The 16,866-nt window shown below is 50.1% G+C and overlaps 7 protein-coding genes across 7 annotated transcripts; 1 reads left to right on the forward strand and 6 right to left on the reverse strand.

Annotated features, from left to right (window-relative positions):
* Window positions 1–1,654: 1,654 nt before the first annotated feature.
* Window positions 1,655–2,241, reverse strand: EJ05DRAFT_475814 (uncharacterized protein). Its single transcript, XM_033743896.1, has one exon. It carries the CDS (start codon window positions 2,069–2,071, stop codon window positions 1,760–1,762), a length of 312 nt encoding a protein of 103 aa, XP_033600958.1. The 5' UTR covers window positions 2,072–2,241; the 3' UTR covers window positions 1,655–1,759.
* On the reverse strand, window positions 1,948–5,418 carry EJ05DRAFT_353130 (DNA topoisomerase II). The gene is made up of 2 exons (XM_033741025.1): window positions 4,901–5,418; window positions 1,948–4,843 (listed from the first exon to the last, which is right to left on the reverse strand). The coding sequence occupies exons 1-2, from the start codon at window positions 5,114–5,116 to the stop codon at window positions 2,117–2,119; spliced, it is 2,943 nt and encodes a 980-aa protein (XP_033600959.1). The 5' UTR covers window positions 5,117–5,418; the 3' UTR covers window positions 1,948–2,116.
* Window positions 5,419–6,033: 615 nt separating this feature from the next.
* On the reverse strand, window positions 6,034–7,977 carry EJ05DRAFT_464355 (NAD(P)-binding protein). The gene is made up of 3 exons (XM_033742744.1): window positions 7,588–7,977; window positions 7,400–7,535; window positions 6,034–7,350 (listed from the first exon to the last, which is right to left on the reverse strand). Exons 1-3 carry the CDS (start codon window positions 7,658–7,660, stop codon window positions 6,162–6,164), a joined length of 1,398 nt encoding a protein of 465 aa, XP_033600960.1. The 5' UTR covers window positions 7,661–7,977; the 3' UTR covers window positions 6,034–6,161.
* A 424-nt stretch (window positions 7,978–8,401) lies between these two features.
* Window positions 8,402–9,040, reverse strand: EJ05DRAFT_500030 (uncharacterized protein; the record flags this gene model as incomplete). The annotated part of the gene is made up of 1 exon (XM_033746928.1): window positions 8,402–9,040. The coding sequence occupies one exon, from the start codon at window positions 9,038–9,040 to the stop codon at window positions 8,402–8,404; it is 639 nt and encodes a 212-aa protein (XP_033600961.1).
* A 502-nt stretch (window positions 9,041–9,542) lies between these two features.
* EJ05DRAFT_464357 (heme peroxidase) lies at window positions 9,543–12,706 on the reverse strand (the record flags this gene model as incomplete). The annotated part of the gene is made up of 5 exons (XM_033742745.1): window positions 11,125–12,706; window positions 10,871–11,077; window positions 10,545–10,814; window positions 10,480–10,489; window positions 9,543–10,183 (listed from the first exon to the last, which is right to left on the reverse strand). The coding sequence occupies exons 1-5, from the start codon at window positions 12,253–12,255 to the stop codon at window positions 9,543–9,545; spliced, it is 2,259 nt and encodes a 752-aa protein (XP_033600962.1). The 5' UTR covers window positions 12,256–12,706.
* Window positions 12,707–12,709: 3 nt separating this feature from the next.
* EJ05DRAFT_527872 (uncharacterized protein) lies at window positions 12,710–14,623 on the reverse strand (the record flags this gene model as incomplete). The annotated part of the gene is made up of 2 exons (XM_033748895.1): window positions 12,710–13,487; window positions 13,537–14,623. 2 exons carry the CDS (start codon window positions 14,621–14,623, stop codon window positions 13,150–13,152), a joined length of 1,425 nt encoding a protein of 474 aa, XP_033600963.1. The 3' UTR covers window positions 12,710–13,149.
* A 1,178-nt stretch (window positions 14,624–15,801) lies between these two features.
* On the forward strand, window positions 15,802–16,452 carry EJ05DRAFT_485631 (uncharacterized protein; the record flags this gene model as incomplete). The annotated part of the gene is made up of 1 exon (XM_033745466.1): window positions 15,802–16,452. One exon carries the CDS (start codon window positions 15,802–15,804, stop codon window positions 16,450–16,452), a length of 651 nt encoding a protein of 216 aa, XP_033600964.1.
* Between the last annotated feature and the right edge of the window lie 414 nt (window positions 16,453–16,866).

Genomic DNA, 16,866 nt, shown 5'->3' on the forward strand with positions numbered 1-16,866 from the left:
ATAAATAACACCACACAAGCAGCGAGACAAAGAAATCGGAAAAGTCTCCTTCAATAGACCCCTTCCTCGACCTCGCGGTATCTAGTGGAAAATAAAAGTAGAAAGCTACACCGGCCCAAAATGAACTCTTCCGACCAAAAATGAAACATTTTGCAATCCAAGCCTGCCCTGGCTTCAATAAGACACTTTAACTTCTCCTCTGTCGTATGTATCGCACAAGAACCAGCTCCAGAGCTGCAAAGTAGTACCTCTCCAACTACTCCCTATACACTCACTCAATCGCTATCGTCATCAACCACAAAGCTGTCTTCCTCCTCCTCTTCATCCTCGCTGTCGTCGTCGTCCACTACATACGTCGCCTTCTTCGTCGCCGCTGCCCGTCCCGGTCTGCCGCGCGCTGCCGCTCTAGGTGCTGGCTTGACAATAGTCTCATCCTCGTCGTCATCATCATCGAGGAGATCATTTGCAAGCACATCTGCACTCTCGTCCAACCCCTCCTCATCATCGTCGTCGTCGCTATCGACCTTCTTCGCCTTCTTCGGCGCAGCCTTTGAGGCAGCAGGCTTCGCAGCTGGTTTCGCGGCAGCCTTTGCCTGCTTCGACGCATACGCCTTCGCAGCAGGACTCAATGTGAGGGGTTTGTTCGCCACGGCCGCCGCAGCTTTCTTCGACACAAGCTTAGCCTTCGGGGCTGGCTTCGCGCTGGCGGCAGGCTTCTTGATGTTGATCTTCGTCTTCGAAAGGACGGGCAGGTCATCGTCGTCGCTGCCCGAGATCATGGTATCTGCTGCGCGAGCAACAGGGCGCTCAGGGCTGGCTTCCGGAACGAGCTTGGCGAAATCGGTGGTATCCATGTCGTCTTCTGACAGATCGGCCAGTTTGGGTGCTGCGCGGCCTAGGGGCTTGGGTGGTAGACCCTGCCTGCTGGACGGACGTGAGGTTTCCGGGAAAAATTGGCGCGTCGTGGTCTCTGTGGAGCGGGCGCCAATCCCCTTGACCAGGTTGCTGACGTCAAAGTCATCGGCGCCGTCTTCGGAAGAGTCGTCAGATAGGACGTAGCTGGTTGTCTTTTTGGCCGCGGCGCGGCCGGCTGCTCGTGCAGCCGGTCTCTTTGTGACCACCTCTTCTTCTTCTTCCTCCTCTTCTTCACCCAGATCTGCAAACACGTCCTCATCTTCATCTTCAGATTCGACTTTCTTGGCAGCCTTTGCAGGTTTCTTTGCGGGTGCCGCAGCAGCTTTCTTGGCCTTGGTTGCAGCTTTGGCAGGTGCAGGTGCAGGTGCAGGCGCAGGCGCGTCAGATTCGACATCAACCATGTCTACATCTTCCTTTGATGAACTTGCAGAGCTCTTTGTAGCCTCACCCCCCAAAGCGCTAATCAATGCCTTCGAGCCACTCGGCTTCGCGGGCTCCGGCTTCTTGTTGAGATAGCTGAGCATAGTTGACGGTTTCGCCGCGGCCTTTTTCGGTTTCTTGACTTCAAAGTCCGAGTCGCTAAACTCGTCGCTGTCGCCGGCCTTTCTCTTCTTACCCTTACCGCCCTTGGACGCGCCGATGCCAAGTTTGGTAGAGGTGCGACGACCAAGTCTGGCGATCCTCTTCGACTCTTTCGCGTCTTCATCAAGCACAGTATGCCACTCATCGAGGAAGTCGTCGAGATCTGCGATCCAGAGATCTTTCGGCGTCAACTTTATCAATGTGTCGATTTCAACCTCCTTGTCTCCGATCTGCTTCAGCAATCTGTCAACGCGCTCTTGAGTCAGCGACCAGATAGCCATCTAGAAAAAGTGGTCAGCGTTGGTTTGATACAAGGGCGGATGGTGCTTACGCCTAGCAAGTAATCGAAATCGCTCAAGCCAGCCTCCTCGTCAACATCGTTCTCGTCCTCCTGCGCGTCCTCCATCTCACCCATTTTCTTTGCCTGGGAAACCTTGGGAAATCGCTTGAACTTCGACCGGGTCAACTCTTCGACGAGAATAGACTTCTTCTTCTTGGAGACAACAAGAGTACCGTCGATAATCATCTTGATGAATCGAGACTGATTGCTCAGCTTGTCAAGGTCCTTTTGCATCTCACTAAGCAAATGTTCCTAGAGTCCCCATTAGCATGTTCACCATCAAGCATGTAAAGAAAAACGACATACCTTGCGCATCTGATAGAACTTGAATCGGACCTGATAGAATTCTTCCATCATATCAAGCGTAGTGGCATACTTCTGTATCCTTCCCTGATGGTCAAAGGCAACCAGATTGGTAGTAGTCATGGTCTTGACGAGCTTGAACGTGTCCTCCAGACCCTTTGCCAAGGCCGCTGCCATGTGTTTATCGTCCATCTTGATGATGAAATGGACCTTCTCGTGGGTATTGTACTCGGTGTAATCCTTGATGAAGGAAGGGACCTTCTCGGCGCGAAGTATATCTTCGAGATTCTCCTTGAAAACCTGAGTCCACATCCGGATTGGCAATTCTGTAATCTCAATCTCGGTGTCGCTGATCTGTCGCACGGTACCAGTAAACTTGAATTTGTGTTCTTCGAGAGCTTCGACCGCTCCTGTGAACCCTCGGAACCAAGGCGTCATAGGCACCATGTCCTCTTTACTTCCTTCCATGCGTCGCTTGAGGTTGTCGATAATGTCCTCGGGCTTGTAGTTGGGTATGTTCGTGCTCCAACCAGTGCCAATACCATCCGCTCCGTTGACCAGAACCATGGGCAGAATCGGTACATACCAGTCCGGCTCTATCGTATTGCCATCGCTCACCTGATACTTCAGCAGCGCCTCGTCGGCGGGGTTGAAGATCTTCCTGGCAAAAGGTGAAAGTCTAGTATAGATGTAACGAGCGCTGGCAGCATCTGCACCGCCCTGAAGACGACTCCCGAAATTACCGCTTGGCTCCAGGATGTTGATGTTGTTTGACCCGACGAAGTTCTGCGCCAGTGCAGTGATGGTCTGCTGCATGGACGCATCGCCATATGCGTAGTCGGTCAGACCGGTCACGGAACCCGCCAGATCCACGACTTTGGTGTCCTTTTTCAGATTACGCTTGAAGCAGGTGTAAATGATCTTCCGCTGGCCTGGCTTGAAGCCATCCACCAGTGAAGGCAACGAGCGGAGATTGTCGGCCATGGAAAACAGGATCAGCTCCTTGTTGACAAAGTCATCGTACGAGATCTTTGGCGTGGTTAGATCGATGTACGTGCCTGGAACGAAGTCTCGCAGCCATTCCTTACGAGCGTCGGCTTTCTTTTTCGAGAATGCCAATTCAATCAGGGGTACCTCAGTGTCACGCATAGTATGAAACTCCTTCAGATGCTTATCGAGATCACGGAAGTAGACTTGAGCGTCTTCAGGCCGACTGGTACCCAATCCCTTGAAGTACTTGTGATCCCAGCCCTTCTGATGCCCGGGCTGCTCTTTCCACTCTTCGTACTCTGGCATGGTAAAGAAAGAGACAGACTTTGTAGGTTTCTTGATGTCACCTTTCCAGGTCTTGACGATGGGCGTCAGGAACTGCATCAAGAAACCATCAATCTTGAGTAAGCTCGGGAATTGAACTTGCAAGAAGTTGATTAGCAAGCCTTTGATATGGCTCCCATCATGATCCTGATCGGTCATAATCATTATATGACCGTATCGAAGACCCTTCGTATCCGTGTAATCCTTTTTATGTTGAAGTCCAATGAACTTCTTAATGTTCTGGATTTCCGTATTTTTGGAGATCTGATCAATGGAAGCATCCCGAACATTCAGCAGTTTACCACGAAGTGGAAACACACCGAAAAGATCAGGATTGACGACAGCACGTCCAGCAAGCGCAAGCGCCATGGCAGAGTCACCTTCTGTCAAGATGAGTGTGCATCTATAACCATCCTTGGTACCGGCTTTGTTGGCATCAGTCAGCTTGGCATTGTTCATGCGCTGTCTTTTCCCGCCGTCGGACTTCTTCAAGACCTGATCTGCCTTCTGCTGTGCGAAATGCATAATGTTCTTGACAGCGTCGGTCTTCGCGATCTCCTTGAGGAACTTTTCGCTGACTGTGACTTTGCTACCGAATTGGCTAACTTTCGTAGTCAACTGCTCCTTGGTCTGAGACGTGAAGGCGGGATTTACGATGAGACAGTTGACGAAGAGGAAGATGTGGTTTTTGATATGGTTGTTTTTAAGTTGCACACCACCCTTGTTCTTCTTCTTGACAATGTCCATCAGCTTGTCGACAACCTGGTCTGCAATATAATTGACGTGTGTTCCGCCGGTAGTTGTCGCGATGGAATTGACGAAGGAAACCTGTTGGAAAGACCCATCGGACACAGCGAAGCCTATCTGCCATCGATCGTGCTCGTCGGTCAGGATGACGTCCATCTTCTTGGCCTCTTCCTCGCCCTCTTCACGGGCCTGTTCCGAACGGATGGCCTTGGTGTACATTTGCATATACTTCTTAAAGCTATTCACAGCGATTCTCTCACCATTCAGCCAGACTCTGACACCGTTACATGTACCTGCGAGATCGTAAACTCTACGCTTTGCAAGAGCCTCGAAGTCATCGTCCATGGCTTCCATATTAAATCTCTTAAAGTCTGCCTTGAACGTAACTTTTGTGAAATCAGAGCCCTTGGCTGTAGTGATGCTGGCCTTGCCCATTTTGCTCATATTGTTGGTCCATGTCTGCTTGTATCGTTTCCCGTTCGTGGAATCATTCGTTTCTAGTGTGAATTGTGTACTGAAAACGTTGCAAAGTTTTGCACCGTATCCATTTCTACCACCAGTGACCTTTTGTTGGTCGTCATCATAGTTGGAGGATGTCAAAAGATGACCGAATATCATCTCAGGGATGTACATGCCCTCTTTCTTCATTCAGAGTCAGTTTGTTGCCCATTCGCAAACAGGAGGTAATGGGCTACTTACACCGTGAATCTCAACAGGTATACCCTTTCCGTTGTTCTGTACACTTATTTCTCCTTGCTCGCGATCTATGGTGACCTTTATTGTGTCCATGCTTGGGTCACGCTGCTTGTTGTCTGCAGCATTGACCAGAATCTCGTCGAAGATTTTGTACAAGCCGGGGGTATATGTAATCTCGCGGGACTCCATAGCCTGTGTAGTAGAGCTGTACACCCACATTGTAGCTTTCGTAGGTTCGACAGAGCCGATGTAGGTATCAGGACGTTTGATGATGTGCTCCAGCTGCGTAAGCTGGAGGTATTTGTTAGTACACAGGCAAAACTGCTAACTGTGATCTAGCTTACCTTCTGATATTTCTCAGTCGATCCTCCAGTGGCTTTAGGTGCTTCTTCCTTGTCCATGTCATAACTATCATTGTCAATCTCGGCCAGCACTTTTCCATTTGATTTCTTTGGCCCAGAGGCCTTCTTTTGACGCTTCGCACTCGGCGGGGTAACGGACAGTAGAGAGTCATCATTCATAGCATCATCATCAACCACATCTATATCATCATTCTCGTCATCGGAAACAGGCTTTGCGCGCTTCTTTGGCGCGGCTTTGGCGGCCTTTGGGGCTTTGGGTGCTTTCAGCGTGCTTTGCTTCTTGGGCGGAGCTTTCGTTTTTGTTGCTGCAGCTTTCTTTGGCGGAGCTTTGACTTTCTAGAATATGGTTTGTGAGCTGAGAGTACAAAGCTGGACTGTCTGTGTCAATTCTCACAGGCTTGGGCGCGGCCTCAAAGTCGGACTCGTCCGCGCCAAAGTCGAAAGCCGAGTCGTCGCTCATGCTGGAGGCAGAAAGGTTGACTGGGAGGCCGTATCGTCTCGATTGAGACGAATATGTAGAATGTGCCGCCCTTATTTGCTTACGTTCCTGACGGAAGACATCAAAGACAGGACAGAGGATTGTTGTAGTGAGTGGGCGACGCGACCACATGGCGCCAATGTAAACATGCTAAATCCAGGGTCCAGCCTTGGAACACTCATGGGATGGTCGGGGTCACGTGGTGATTTTAGTATTTGAGGGTTCACTTCCATTCGACGCCGTACAACCCCTTGAATTGATCCTGAGTATATTCATTGCGCAAAGAAGGATCAACTCCTCTGCTCTACAGTACGACTAACAAGCCTTTGCTCTCCACCACCAAGAGGCGTCGTAGTTATGGCAAGATAAGCTTTCATCGTCATCTCATGTTCAAAACAGATTTCTATCCATATCTAGGAAATATCTATAGGGCAAAGCCCTGCGTATTATGCGCTGCCTCGGGTAATGGCATCGGTGTGATATCTTCGATCGCCTCATGAACTGGCGTATCTGATGCATCCTCAGCACGAGGCTCTTCCGGGATGACACCATTCAACCTTCCAATATCAATACTTCCGAGCCTCTCCGGCCTCTCATAAACATTCTCAACCGTAGAAACGTCACCCTCAGTGATTGTCGGAAATGCCGTGAACACTCCTTCAATGTCTCCCCACCAAGTCTCCCCGTACTTTATATACCAACCCACAGTTGTCTTGAAGCCTTCCTCCCAACTCGTCTTCTGCGACCATCCTAGCTGCTTCAGTTTACTCCCGTCTACTGCATACCGCCGATCGTTGAAGGGCCTGTCCTGCGTGTGCTGCACACACATGTAGAATTCGCTGCTTGTCGAGTTCGGATACCCGAAATAGTCCAACAACTGCGAACACAAATTCAGGTTCGAGATCTCGTCGTTTGACGGGATGTTGTAAACCTGCCCCATCGTGCCCTTGTGTAGAATCGTGTCAAACGCATCACACGCATCTCCTGCGTACAGATATTTGCGCGCATGCTTTCCGTCCCCATGCAGCAGCAGTTTCTGCTGTCTGTTCAGCAGACACGTGAATTTCGGAATCACTTTCTCCGGGTATTGGTGCGGGCCGTATACATTATTGCTCCGAATGATCATGACGGGCAATTTAAAGCTCTTCCAGTACCCATTGACCAGCATCTCGGCCGCCGCTTTGCTCGCCGCATATGGATTTGTCGGCGCCAGGATCGTATTCTCGATTAACCCCTCCTCGTCATCACTGACCTCGCCATAAACTTCGTCGGTGGAGATATGCACGAAACGCTTCAGTCCGACTTCGCGCGCCGACTCGAGCAGCACGTGTGTGCCAAATACGTTTGTGTTTGTGAACTCGTAGCTGTTGCCGAAAGATAGATCGACGTGTGATTGCGCGGCAAAATGCAGAATGGTGTCAATCTTATGTTCGACCAGGCACGCACGTACAGTGGAGGGGTTGGTAATATCACCGTGTACAAATCTGAAGTTGTTGCTGGTGCCGAGGGAGCGGATATTAGACATGGAGGCACAGTAGTCGAGTTTGTCGTAGCATACAATGTTGTAGTCGTCAGGGTATGTTAGAGTCAGGTGGCGGACTACCCACGATGCGCTATGTATGATATTATTGACTGTCGTCCTTTAAGTTGGGCATTGCTTACATGAAACCTGCTCCACCGGTCACGAGGATGTTCTTCATGTCGGGGAGGGGGTCGAATTTGGTGGTGCCTTTGAAGACGGGGGCTTCTCTCCACAGGCCATTGTCGTCAAACAGATGTCCTTCAACGTCTACTTGGACTGTATCTAGTCAGTCTTCCTTTCGGTAGTACAACAGAGATCTGAGCCGTACCAAAACTGGCGAGGCCAGTGGGTAACAAAGCTGGTGAAGTGCCGCTGATTCTTCTTCGTCGAAGGTGGCTCATGATATCAGAAAGGGCGATGCCCGACAGGAACGATTCCACGTGTTGAGTATTTACTCTTTATGTCATGGCTTTTCAATCCTTTGCAATTGCAGGCCTGATCAATGCAATGTTGAGAGGTCCCGTAGTTTGCCTATTGGCGCGTCCTCATCATGTACAAAAGATTAAATGTATTCAGTCGCGATAGCTGCGAGACGTGTCAAGAAATACGATATCAGCAGACACTGCCAACGTATACGAATAGAGACATGAGTATCTGACGCTGAGGTAGTTATTATCGGCCCTACTGACTAAGTTGGGGCTTTGATCGACCTTTGAATGTAACCTGGCTGCGCCAAAATTTACGTGCCTGGCTTGCAAGGACGCTAGTATTTCCCGTGTGGCGCTCACTCTGAGTGCCGCTGACCCGTGGGAATGGTTTTGCAATGGGTCGAATGGTGATCCGATATTTGCCTTTAATTTATTCCTCCATGGTCATCAGTGTCCAAAGGCTGTGGAGTGTATATGAGCTGTTTGACTGTTTCTACTGTGAACCTGCAGCCGTTGAGGTTTGGTTGAATCACTTGTGTAGAGTTCGTTAGGCTTCACCAAAAAAGAATATCAAATCAACGAGCCAGCGACGAATGCCGCCCTTCCTGGGTATCTCCGTTTTGTAGTAACCATAACGCCCATAATGTGCACGCCGCCGCAGACAGAAGGCTGTGTTCCAAGAGACCGCACAAGATATCCCTTTGGGTATTTCCATCAGCATATAATCCCATTATCTGCATCATCCTCAACTTTCTCCTTCCCACCCGGCAGTCCCTTTCTTCTCCTCTCATTCCGCTTCCTCCTCTTCTCCTCCCTCTCCTCTCTCTCTCTCTGCTCCGCAACCTCCAGCCTGATACCCAAATCCACAACTCCCTCCTCTGCTTCCTCCTCCTTCTTCCTCTTCAACCACCTCAGTCTTTCCCTCACCTCCTCTACAGTTGCCTCCCTCACATCCCCAGTCTCGCCCACGGCGACTAGATGCTGCCGGCTATTTTGATGCTCCACCCACTGAATGTTATCCTTGAATGTCAGATCACACGCCTCACAATAGAAGCCAGCTCCTCTGCCCCTCTTCCCAACCGCTGCTCCAGCACTAATAATCTGAGTCTTGCCGACCATACTCCCGAAATCCAAACGTGTTGCGCGTGCAACTGTGTCTTTGGCATCTGGGGGTGTTGCCGCGCGCTTGTGATATTTCTTGCCTGCCAGTTTGGCTTCGTACCTTTCGCGCCCTTCTTCGCGGCGGGCGGCATCACGTTCTGCGGCCTTTTCGGCATATTCGGCGCGGTCCCAGGTCTTGCGGAAGGAGGTATCGCCGGCAGCTGTGCCGTAGGCGCTTTGTTGTTTTGACATGCTCTTTAGAGCACGATAATACGCCGAGATGGAGAGTAGTTATTAGTGTCTCTTGCTGAATAGCGCTGCAATGATAGCAGCGTCCGCTAGGGTGGGAGTGTGCGCTCCTAGAATGAGCTACGCGGGTGCAATTTGGTGCTGTTGTGGACCTATGGAGCGGTCTTCAATGTGTATGAAGATGAGCATACATTTATTGTATTGTAGATGTAATAGAGAGCGAGGAGAAGGATGGCATACGTCTCAGAATTCGGTCTTTGAAAGTACGGACTCGAGGAACCTATGTAATAGGGCTGAGGGCCCAAGCTCCCAAATCTAGCTGCTCTCCGTTCTGATTGGATATGTAGACTAGTAATAATATCAATCCAGCCTGAGCTCGAAGTGTATGTCTTCTACAGTTATCGTTCTTAGACGTCTTGTGCGAACAGACTCCCCGAAAACTGCGTTCCCATCCGATATGTACCTGGCACAAACATTTACACGCCTGCGCTCATTGCTGGTATACCTATCTGTCTCGTGATGCCTTTGCATCCACCCACTGATACAAACTCAACCGATCCGGCGCGCCGCAAAGAGTTGCTCTATCTCCCGCACACCTTGTGAAGCAATCAGATTCCGGTGCAACAGTCGCGGACGGGCCCAATTCATTACCGCACCAACATTCCCGCCCATACTCCGTACCAAAATACCTAGACCCATTACAGTAGTCCTTGCACTCGCCCACCGTCAAGCCCGTATCGTCGCTTATCACAACTGGGCCTAACACGCGCGCACTTCTCATGTCAACATAGCACGCCTTATACTCATACCCTTCAATCGGTGGATTGGCTGGTGCGATATATGCCTCGTTCTGGTATACTGAGAGGCGGTCAGGGCCACCGCAAATCTCTTTATCATCGCCGGAGCAAGGCATGTTGCAATCGTACTCGGGAGCGAGTACTGAGTTAAGCGTGTTGCCACAAAAGCATTGATACGTATATTCGAGGCCATAGAAGCTATACTCGGAGCAGAAAGTAGCGCAATTAGCGAGGGTCAGGGTCAAGTGATCATTCGTAGCGGACCCGTTGAGGGCGCGACCACTGACCGAGTCAATGTAGCAGCCTTGGTAGTTGGATGCGAATGTGGGCGTAGGGGTCGGTGCGGCGTCTTCAGACGAGGAGAGGAGAGTCGATAACATCGAGTCATACGAGATCAAAGAAGAAGCCGAATCAGCAGAAGATGAAATTGTTAAGCGATCGACAGCCGAAGAAGCAGAATCCAAAATATCGCTGGTAGACGGTATCGATGGAGTGACGGTCTCTATGATAGACGTGGGCGTAGGGGTAAAAGAGCCAGCAGAAGATGACCCGTCCGAGGTTGAAGAAGCTGCACTTGATCTTATGATTGAGGTGAGTATCGTGGTTGGAGTTGACGGCGGCGTTGACGATAAGCTAGGTGATGACGATGATAACACTGACAATGAGGCTGGTGGAGAATCGAGAGGATTTCCAACGCTCTGTAGCGGGACGCATTCGCTGGGCAGATCACTGGTCAGCTTGAATGCATCGGTCAACCGACTGGCACCAGCTCCCGCTGACACATTAAAGACTGTGTTGAGAGCCTGGCTGGTGTTCAAAGCATATGCTAAGGCATAGAGGCTGTATGGACCAACAGTGTACTGTTTGCTCATGGTGTAAGATTCAACCGAAAGAGCTGGGATATCGATGGGCACGTTCCGTCGCGCAACCTTGAAGACGAGGGATGTGTTCACAGGCAGAGTAGCTGTTTCGTCACGGACCTAATCGTTATCAGCCAAAGATCTAGGATGTGCATCTTATGCCAGTGGACTCTCACGGCTGCTACAATAGTCATGTTCTTCTTGTCAGGGCTTGCGCTGTCTTTGATGCAACTTTGAGGACTTTGCAATATGATAGAGTCTTGCACGGGATATCCGGCGCCATTGTTGTCGAAAATCTCCTGCTGTCCATCCGTTCTTGTAACAGCGATATTGAAGCTTGAAATCGATGAATTTGCCTGGATTTGGCTTGCAAAACTGAAAAACTGACATCAGTCAGTTTTGAAGAGCCGCAAGAAATGACTTGACATACGGAAAAGGAGTCATCGAAGCCATTAGCTCTCCCAGCTTCGGTCGAAGCATCGATAGTACAAGCTCCGCATACGTTCCCGCCAGTACGATCCCTGTAAACCAATTGTACGCTCGCTATTTGAGCCGCAGACCGAGTTGTTGTCCGAATGCGAATCTCTCCTGTGAAAGCCATACTCGAGCCACCATCTAGCAAGCGTAGCTGTAATGCTATAGGCTTGGCCTCATAGGGTATGAGTGGATCTGTGAGCCTAACACTTGTTGGAACAACATCAATCAACTTCTGCAAGACCCTGGCGCAGGTTGATCGAAATGTGTCAGGATTGGTCAGCGAGGTGATGGTTACATTGTTGTCGGCTTTAAATATTCGCCCATCTGAATCCCTGGTGTTCTTGGTCGAAGGCCCCACGACGAGAGGATCAGTGCTGTTATTTGCGAGGAAATCAGTGGCAATTTTCGTGTCGAAGGTGGCAGTCTTGTCGAACTGAGCAAAATCGTCAGGAGCTGTTCCGGCTGGCACAATCTCCGGAAAGAAGGCTGCATGTACTCCACCAGTCGTATGACCACAGGCTGTGACAGCAATCATGTCGGAAAGGTTGAAGCCAACGCGATTGAACTGGTTCTGAAAAGTGCCAACAGAGTTCTGAGGTTGTGGTACAAAAGCTGTGGCACCAGATCTCGTAGCATCAATTCTGCCGGTTCGTATTGGTATGACCGGGCCACCACAGGAACGAACAGCGGTGTACATGCCCATGGCAATCAGATCAGCCATGGAAGATCTGCTAGAGAAGAATGGCGCGAAGTTGAGGAGAGACGAGTTGAAAGCGGTCCCAATGTTCTCCAAGGCCTTCGTTTCGTACATGATTGAAGCGTCCATACCCCCAGCAGTGGAAGAAACGACACCAGCAATCATGTCGTGAAATGCAGTCCGGATCCATTCGGCGGCAGTAATACGGCCAGGACCTTTGGACGAGAACGAACAGGGTGTGACTTCAGTTGAGAACCCTTTAGCTCGATAGCCAGTGTTGAGAAACATGATATCCTCAAGCTCGTCCATAGTGGACGGCCATGTTGGGGCGGCATTCGCGTAAAGTGCCAGGGAAACGCATATCGAAACAAATTGCCACTGAACCATGGCCCAGGGCCGGTGGGAATTATTGACAGCTAGGAATTTCGAAATGATGTTGGTCCCAGTTTGAAGAATCACCGGGTCAATTTGCTCGACCTTTGAAGAGATCAACGACTGCTTTAGCAATAAGGCATCGTGGGACCCACGTGGCTATATAAACTAGGATTCTAGGAGAAGACTTGATACAGAGTTCATCGGCAGGCTCATGAACGATATCTGACCAGGCGAATAAGACGGCATATTACAGGAAGATGAGTTGGCGTACATGGCCAACACCACATGGTTTCTGGTTGAGTAAGACGCAAATTACAAAAATGGAGTGGGTAAGAAAATGGCGTGTTCATGTTCAGAGCATCCATGCCGAGCTTAAGCAAGCCGGTCCAAGTTCCGACTTGGCGAATTCGATACTTCTTAGTGTTGCAGACAAGATGGTGAGTTGCAGTAGTCTTGACGCGGCCGACGTTGTGGATGGTTACTTTATGTGGTGGCGCTGATTGGCGTTCAATCGTCTGACTCCTCGGTGCTCGGCCTCAAGCCTTAGCGGTATCTTCCACGCGAGTAATGCTGTGCTCTCCAAGACTCTCATTCATGACTCGCTCTGCATTGTTTGCTTATTCACATATCTCGGGATTTTCACTCCATGTGACCGGAGTGCTTGTTGTTTCTGCGATGAGAAAAAGAGAGCTCGTCACTGGGACTCCTCGACAGTGGAATACTAACACCCAAAAATCCACACACCGTCCACGAGGCATTAGGTAGTCGATTCGAGTTGAGAGCAGGAAATATTGATCCGAGGAGGTAGTGTGCATATAAATTTTCTCAGTCATGATGGTTTCAATATTTCCTTGATCGATCTGCTAAGTCTAAGACGAATTCGTGTCCTCGTGAAGAGCCACGGGCTCAACAGCTTCGATTGCGATCTGAATTATACTGAGGCTTTATATCAATATGTGTTGGCGTGGCAGGAGGTGCAATCGGATTATAGGCAACGAATTTGTTCGTCGCGGCTGGTGGCGTCACGTGCGTTAGAGGGGGGACGAGATTCGGGAATCGAGGTGGATCAGCAGTTTTTCGGGGTTTTCGACGGCCTGTCACGCGGCGAGAGGAGAGTGTGCATGAGCCAGTTGCTGGGCCTCCGTTCCTTGTTGGCTTAGAGTGTGTGGGCTTTAGGGGAAGACGGGAGAGAGGGGCGGGATGGGAGTGTAGGTTCTGGAGACGTGAAGAGCGGCGGGAAGGAACTATGGATATGTTAATCTTGTGAGCGTTGGATGGTCTGGGCGTACGTACGCTGCTGCATACCATGCTTCTCCGGGGCATTGGAGATGGGTGATGGGTCACGCAGCTCAGCAGGTAGAACTGCTTTGTCCACTGTTGGCGTTGTCTTGAGGCGTGGCTCTGACGTCGGACTGGATGTGATATGCGCTACTGGCTGTATACGCGGCGGAGTCCCTGTTTCAAGCAAATAGGAAGAGAGTACAGACTCTGCAGAAGAAGATGTTATCTGGGCTGCCTGTAAGCGTGTGGAGCGACGTACGCCAACGCTCGTATTGCGCGTTTGGAAGACAGCGTCGTCATTTAGGAGAGCTCTCTTTGTCGTGTACGTATATGCGCCAGTCTTCGGGTTTCCTCTTTTCCTCTTCTTTGCGCCATCTTCCACAGGCTCGAAGTGGGAGAACACATACTCTTCCCCTTTGCCTACTCTATCGCGTTGTCCTTTGTATCTTTCTTGCAGGATATTCGTGCGTAAGACCGGCTTGAATCTCGCAGTCAGCAGCTCGAAAGCGCTCGTGTCGAATTTGTGTGTGATAGGGTCTTGAGGAACACCAAAGAGTGCGAGATCGCGAGGAGTATGTGAGAGGAGATCAGATGTGTGGCTAGCTTGAGTCTGGCCACGTGCGTAGTCGGAGTCGGTCGAATTGACCGCAGTTCTGATTGGTATAGGGGGAAAGGGAGGGCCGTTGGGATAAAGCCTTTTGTGCCTCTCCTGGCGAACAGAGTAGGCATCGAGATACACCGTCCAGGGTGATCTATGTTCGCCTCGGTAGAGCGGCCTTGGGTGGTTGCGTAAAGGCGAGGCATATTTATTATCGAGTTGCGCGAGGTCGTCTTGGTCATCTAAGGGTGGCTGGCACCAGGACGCCAGCACTTCTATCTTGCCGGCGATAGGATCGTCACAAACAATTCGATTAGACTGGAGGCCAAGACGGGTATTCGACAGTTTGGTTTTGATATTCATGATTATGTCGGGTACGGAGTGCTTGGGGTCTAGTTGCGTTGAGGGAGACTCGTTGGACCCATTTGAGGGACCGGCCACTCTTTTCGCCTCATTGAAACAGATTCTGCTCGACTCGTGTACTGCTGTAGTGGAAGGCATGGTATAATCGGGTGGTTAGTGTGGTCTGTGGAAACAGTGGATATTTTCTATAGTGCTGGACTGTTAGGAGGGGGCGTATGCCCGAGAGCTGAAGAAATGTTGATATTGTGGTTGATCTTGCAAGAGAATCTTTTACATGAATGACGGAGAACACTTCAAGCTGCCGTCATTCATGAGGGCAGTATACGGACGCAAAGTATTGTAAGAGGTAAATCACGAGTTCTGAATGAACCTGAGCAAGGCAAGAATTGGAATTTTAGGTCACTTCAAGTGATCTCTAAGTGATCTTATGTGTCCTTTTGCGTTCACCTCAGTATACATACATTAAACGATAACAAAGGGTTCCTGTTAAGACAGGCATTTCAGAACAAAGGTAACGGGGTGTTAAGAGGCATCGATCTATAACATTGTGCTTTCGTCTATCACATCAAACAATACATGCAAGTTCTTCAGAAGCTGACACTAACGGGAGTGATCAAATAGGGAGTTGTCGGAGCACAGATAGTGCATATAAATCTTCAGCAAATCTGATCCTCATTGACGTGGTTATAAAGAGGGTTTGATTTGGAGATTGAATAGTAGAGTAGTTCCGCGTATAGGAGAGGATTCTTATAATGGCAGAATACAGTACGTCATCATGTCGAATGGTCTCAAAAAATGATGATAGGAGTGACTTTGGGGATTGGGGTTCTATCAAACCCCATCCATGCAGAATGGCAAGAGTTCGTAAGAATATTTCATGGTCAAGGTTATTATCATATTTGCCCTCCGGAGCTGAGACCGCCGGGTATTGAGTGAATACTTCAGTGATTAGGCTCCTCGCACAAATTTTCAAGTTAAGTTTACTACCTTGAGTGACTTAACGTGACTTGGCCGTGGTCACAAGAGTCTACCACTCCCTGCGGTATCGATGAAATTGTGCGAACAACCATCCACCTCTGCTATTTACTCAATCCTCTGTCTTGGTATCAGTGCATATTTAAAGACAAACAACGATCAGGCAACACAAGGAGTTGAGTCTTTCTACTACGAAGGTATGTAATCATTTCTATCACCATCTTCTGGTCACTGTGGTTCTGCCAGTTGTTGGATGTGAGCAAACAAGCTCACAGATTTCAGCCTAATCGCGAGGTTCCTACAGTCAAACTTCAAACAACTCACCCCAATTCCTAAGCAAAATGTCAGACACTAAAGATGCTGCCTCTGGCTCACGATCTTCCTGCTACCCAATCGCAATTCCAGCTCCAGTAACACCCCTCTCCCGTCTACCGTCCCCCTATGCAGCGCCCACGCCCGGGCCTCACGTGGGCAACACTCCTCCCTCAGCAACCCATTCCCACGGGTTCCTCCTTTACAACGCCCACGAGGCACTCTATAGCCCCGACAACCACATCAAGCCTAACGAGCACGACCACTGGACCCACCACCTCGTTCCCCTCGTCCACCCAGACTACAAATACATGAGCCCAGACACACTGGTTGACCTGATCCGTACCGCCGGCCACGAGCTTGACAGGCGCGCCTTGGTTGCCAGTGGCGTCTCTGACCGAGAGCCCTGGGGGCACATCTCAAACGCTCGGCTCTTCAGCCTCCTAGAGCTCCTGGATGCTGACGAAGGTCGGAATGACCCGGCCCGCGCCTCTACTCGTGCCCCGGTGGCCTCCGCAATGAGAGAGGTGCAGGAACGTCTGGCGGCCAGACAGAGAGGTAGGGACCGGGATGCCGCTGAGACGATGGATGCAGCGGCGGTAGAGTTTCGCGGGCTGGAGTTGACGGAAGAGGACGTGGCGGCAGCGAGGATCTTGGAGAGCTTGCGTGGCAGCAAGTAGCCAAAAAGGAGGTATAGTGTGTGTTGACAATGGCGTAGACTGTAATGACTAGAAATGCACTTCCTGCTCCAGAGAAGTTGGACTATTTGTGGAGAATGAAGAATCCAAGATTTTGGAAGAGACCTTGGTAGAATCTGCTATGTATAGTGATTACCGTGAACCAATACATACTCCAAAAGTCCTCTTATTAAGCAATCCAATTTCTTTGATTTCGACACCCTGAAAGCCTATATACCAACTCAAGATGTTTCCTCATAAGGCACTGAATGAACTTTATTTGTTGGCTATTTTGGGTAACAGCCCATGGATTCACGATGGCACACTACGGTGTTTGAAGCCGATCAATCTCGCTCGAGGAAAACCTCCAATTCCAGTACTTCGCCATGAGGTGATCGCAGCTTACTTACCTGGTAC

The sequence above is a fragment of the Pseudovirgaria hyperparasitica genome, assembly GCF_010093815.1.
Source record: "Pseudovirgaria hyperparasitica strain CBS 121739 unplaced genomic scaffold EJ05scaffold_7, whole genome shotgun sequence".
NCBI lineage: Eukaryota > Fungi > Ascomycota > Dothideomycetes > Acrospermales > Acrospermaceae > Pseudovirgaria > Pseudovirgaria hyperparasitica.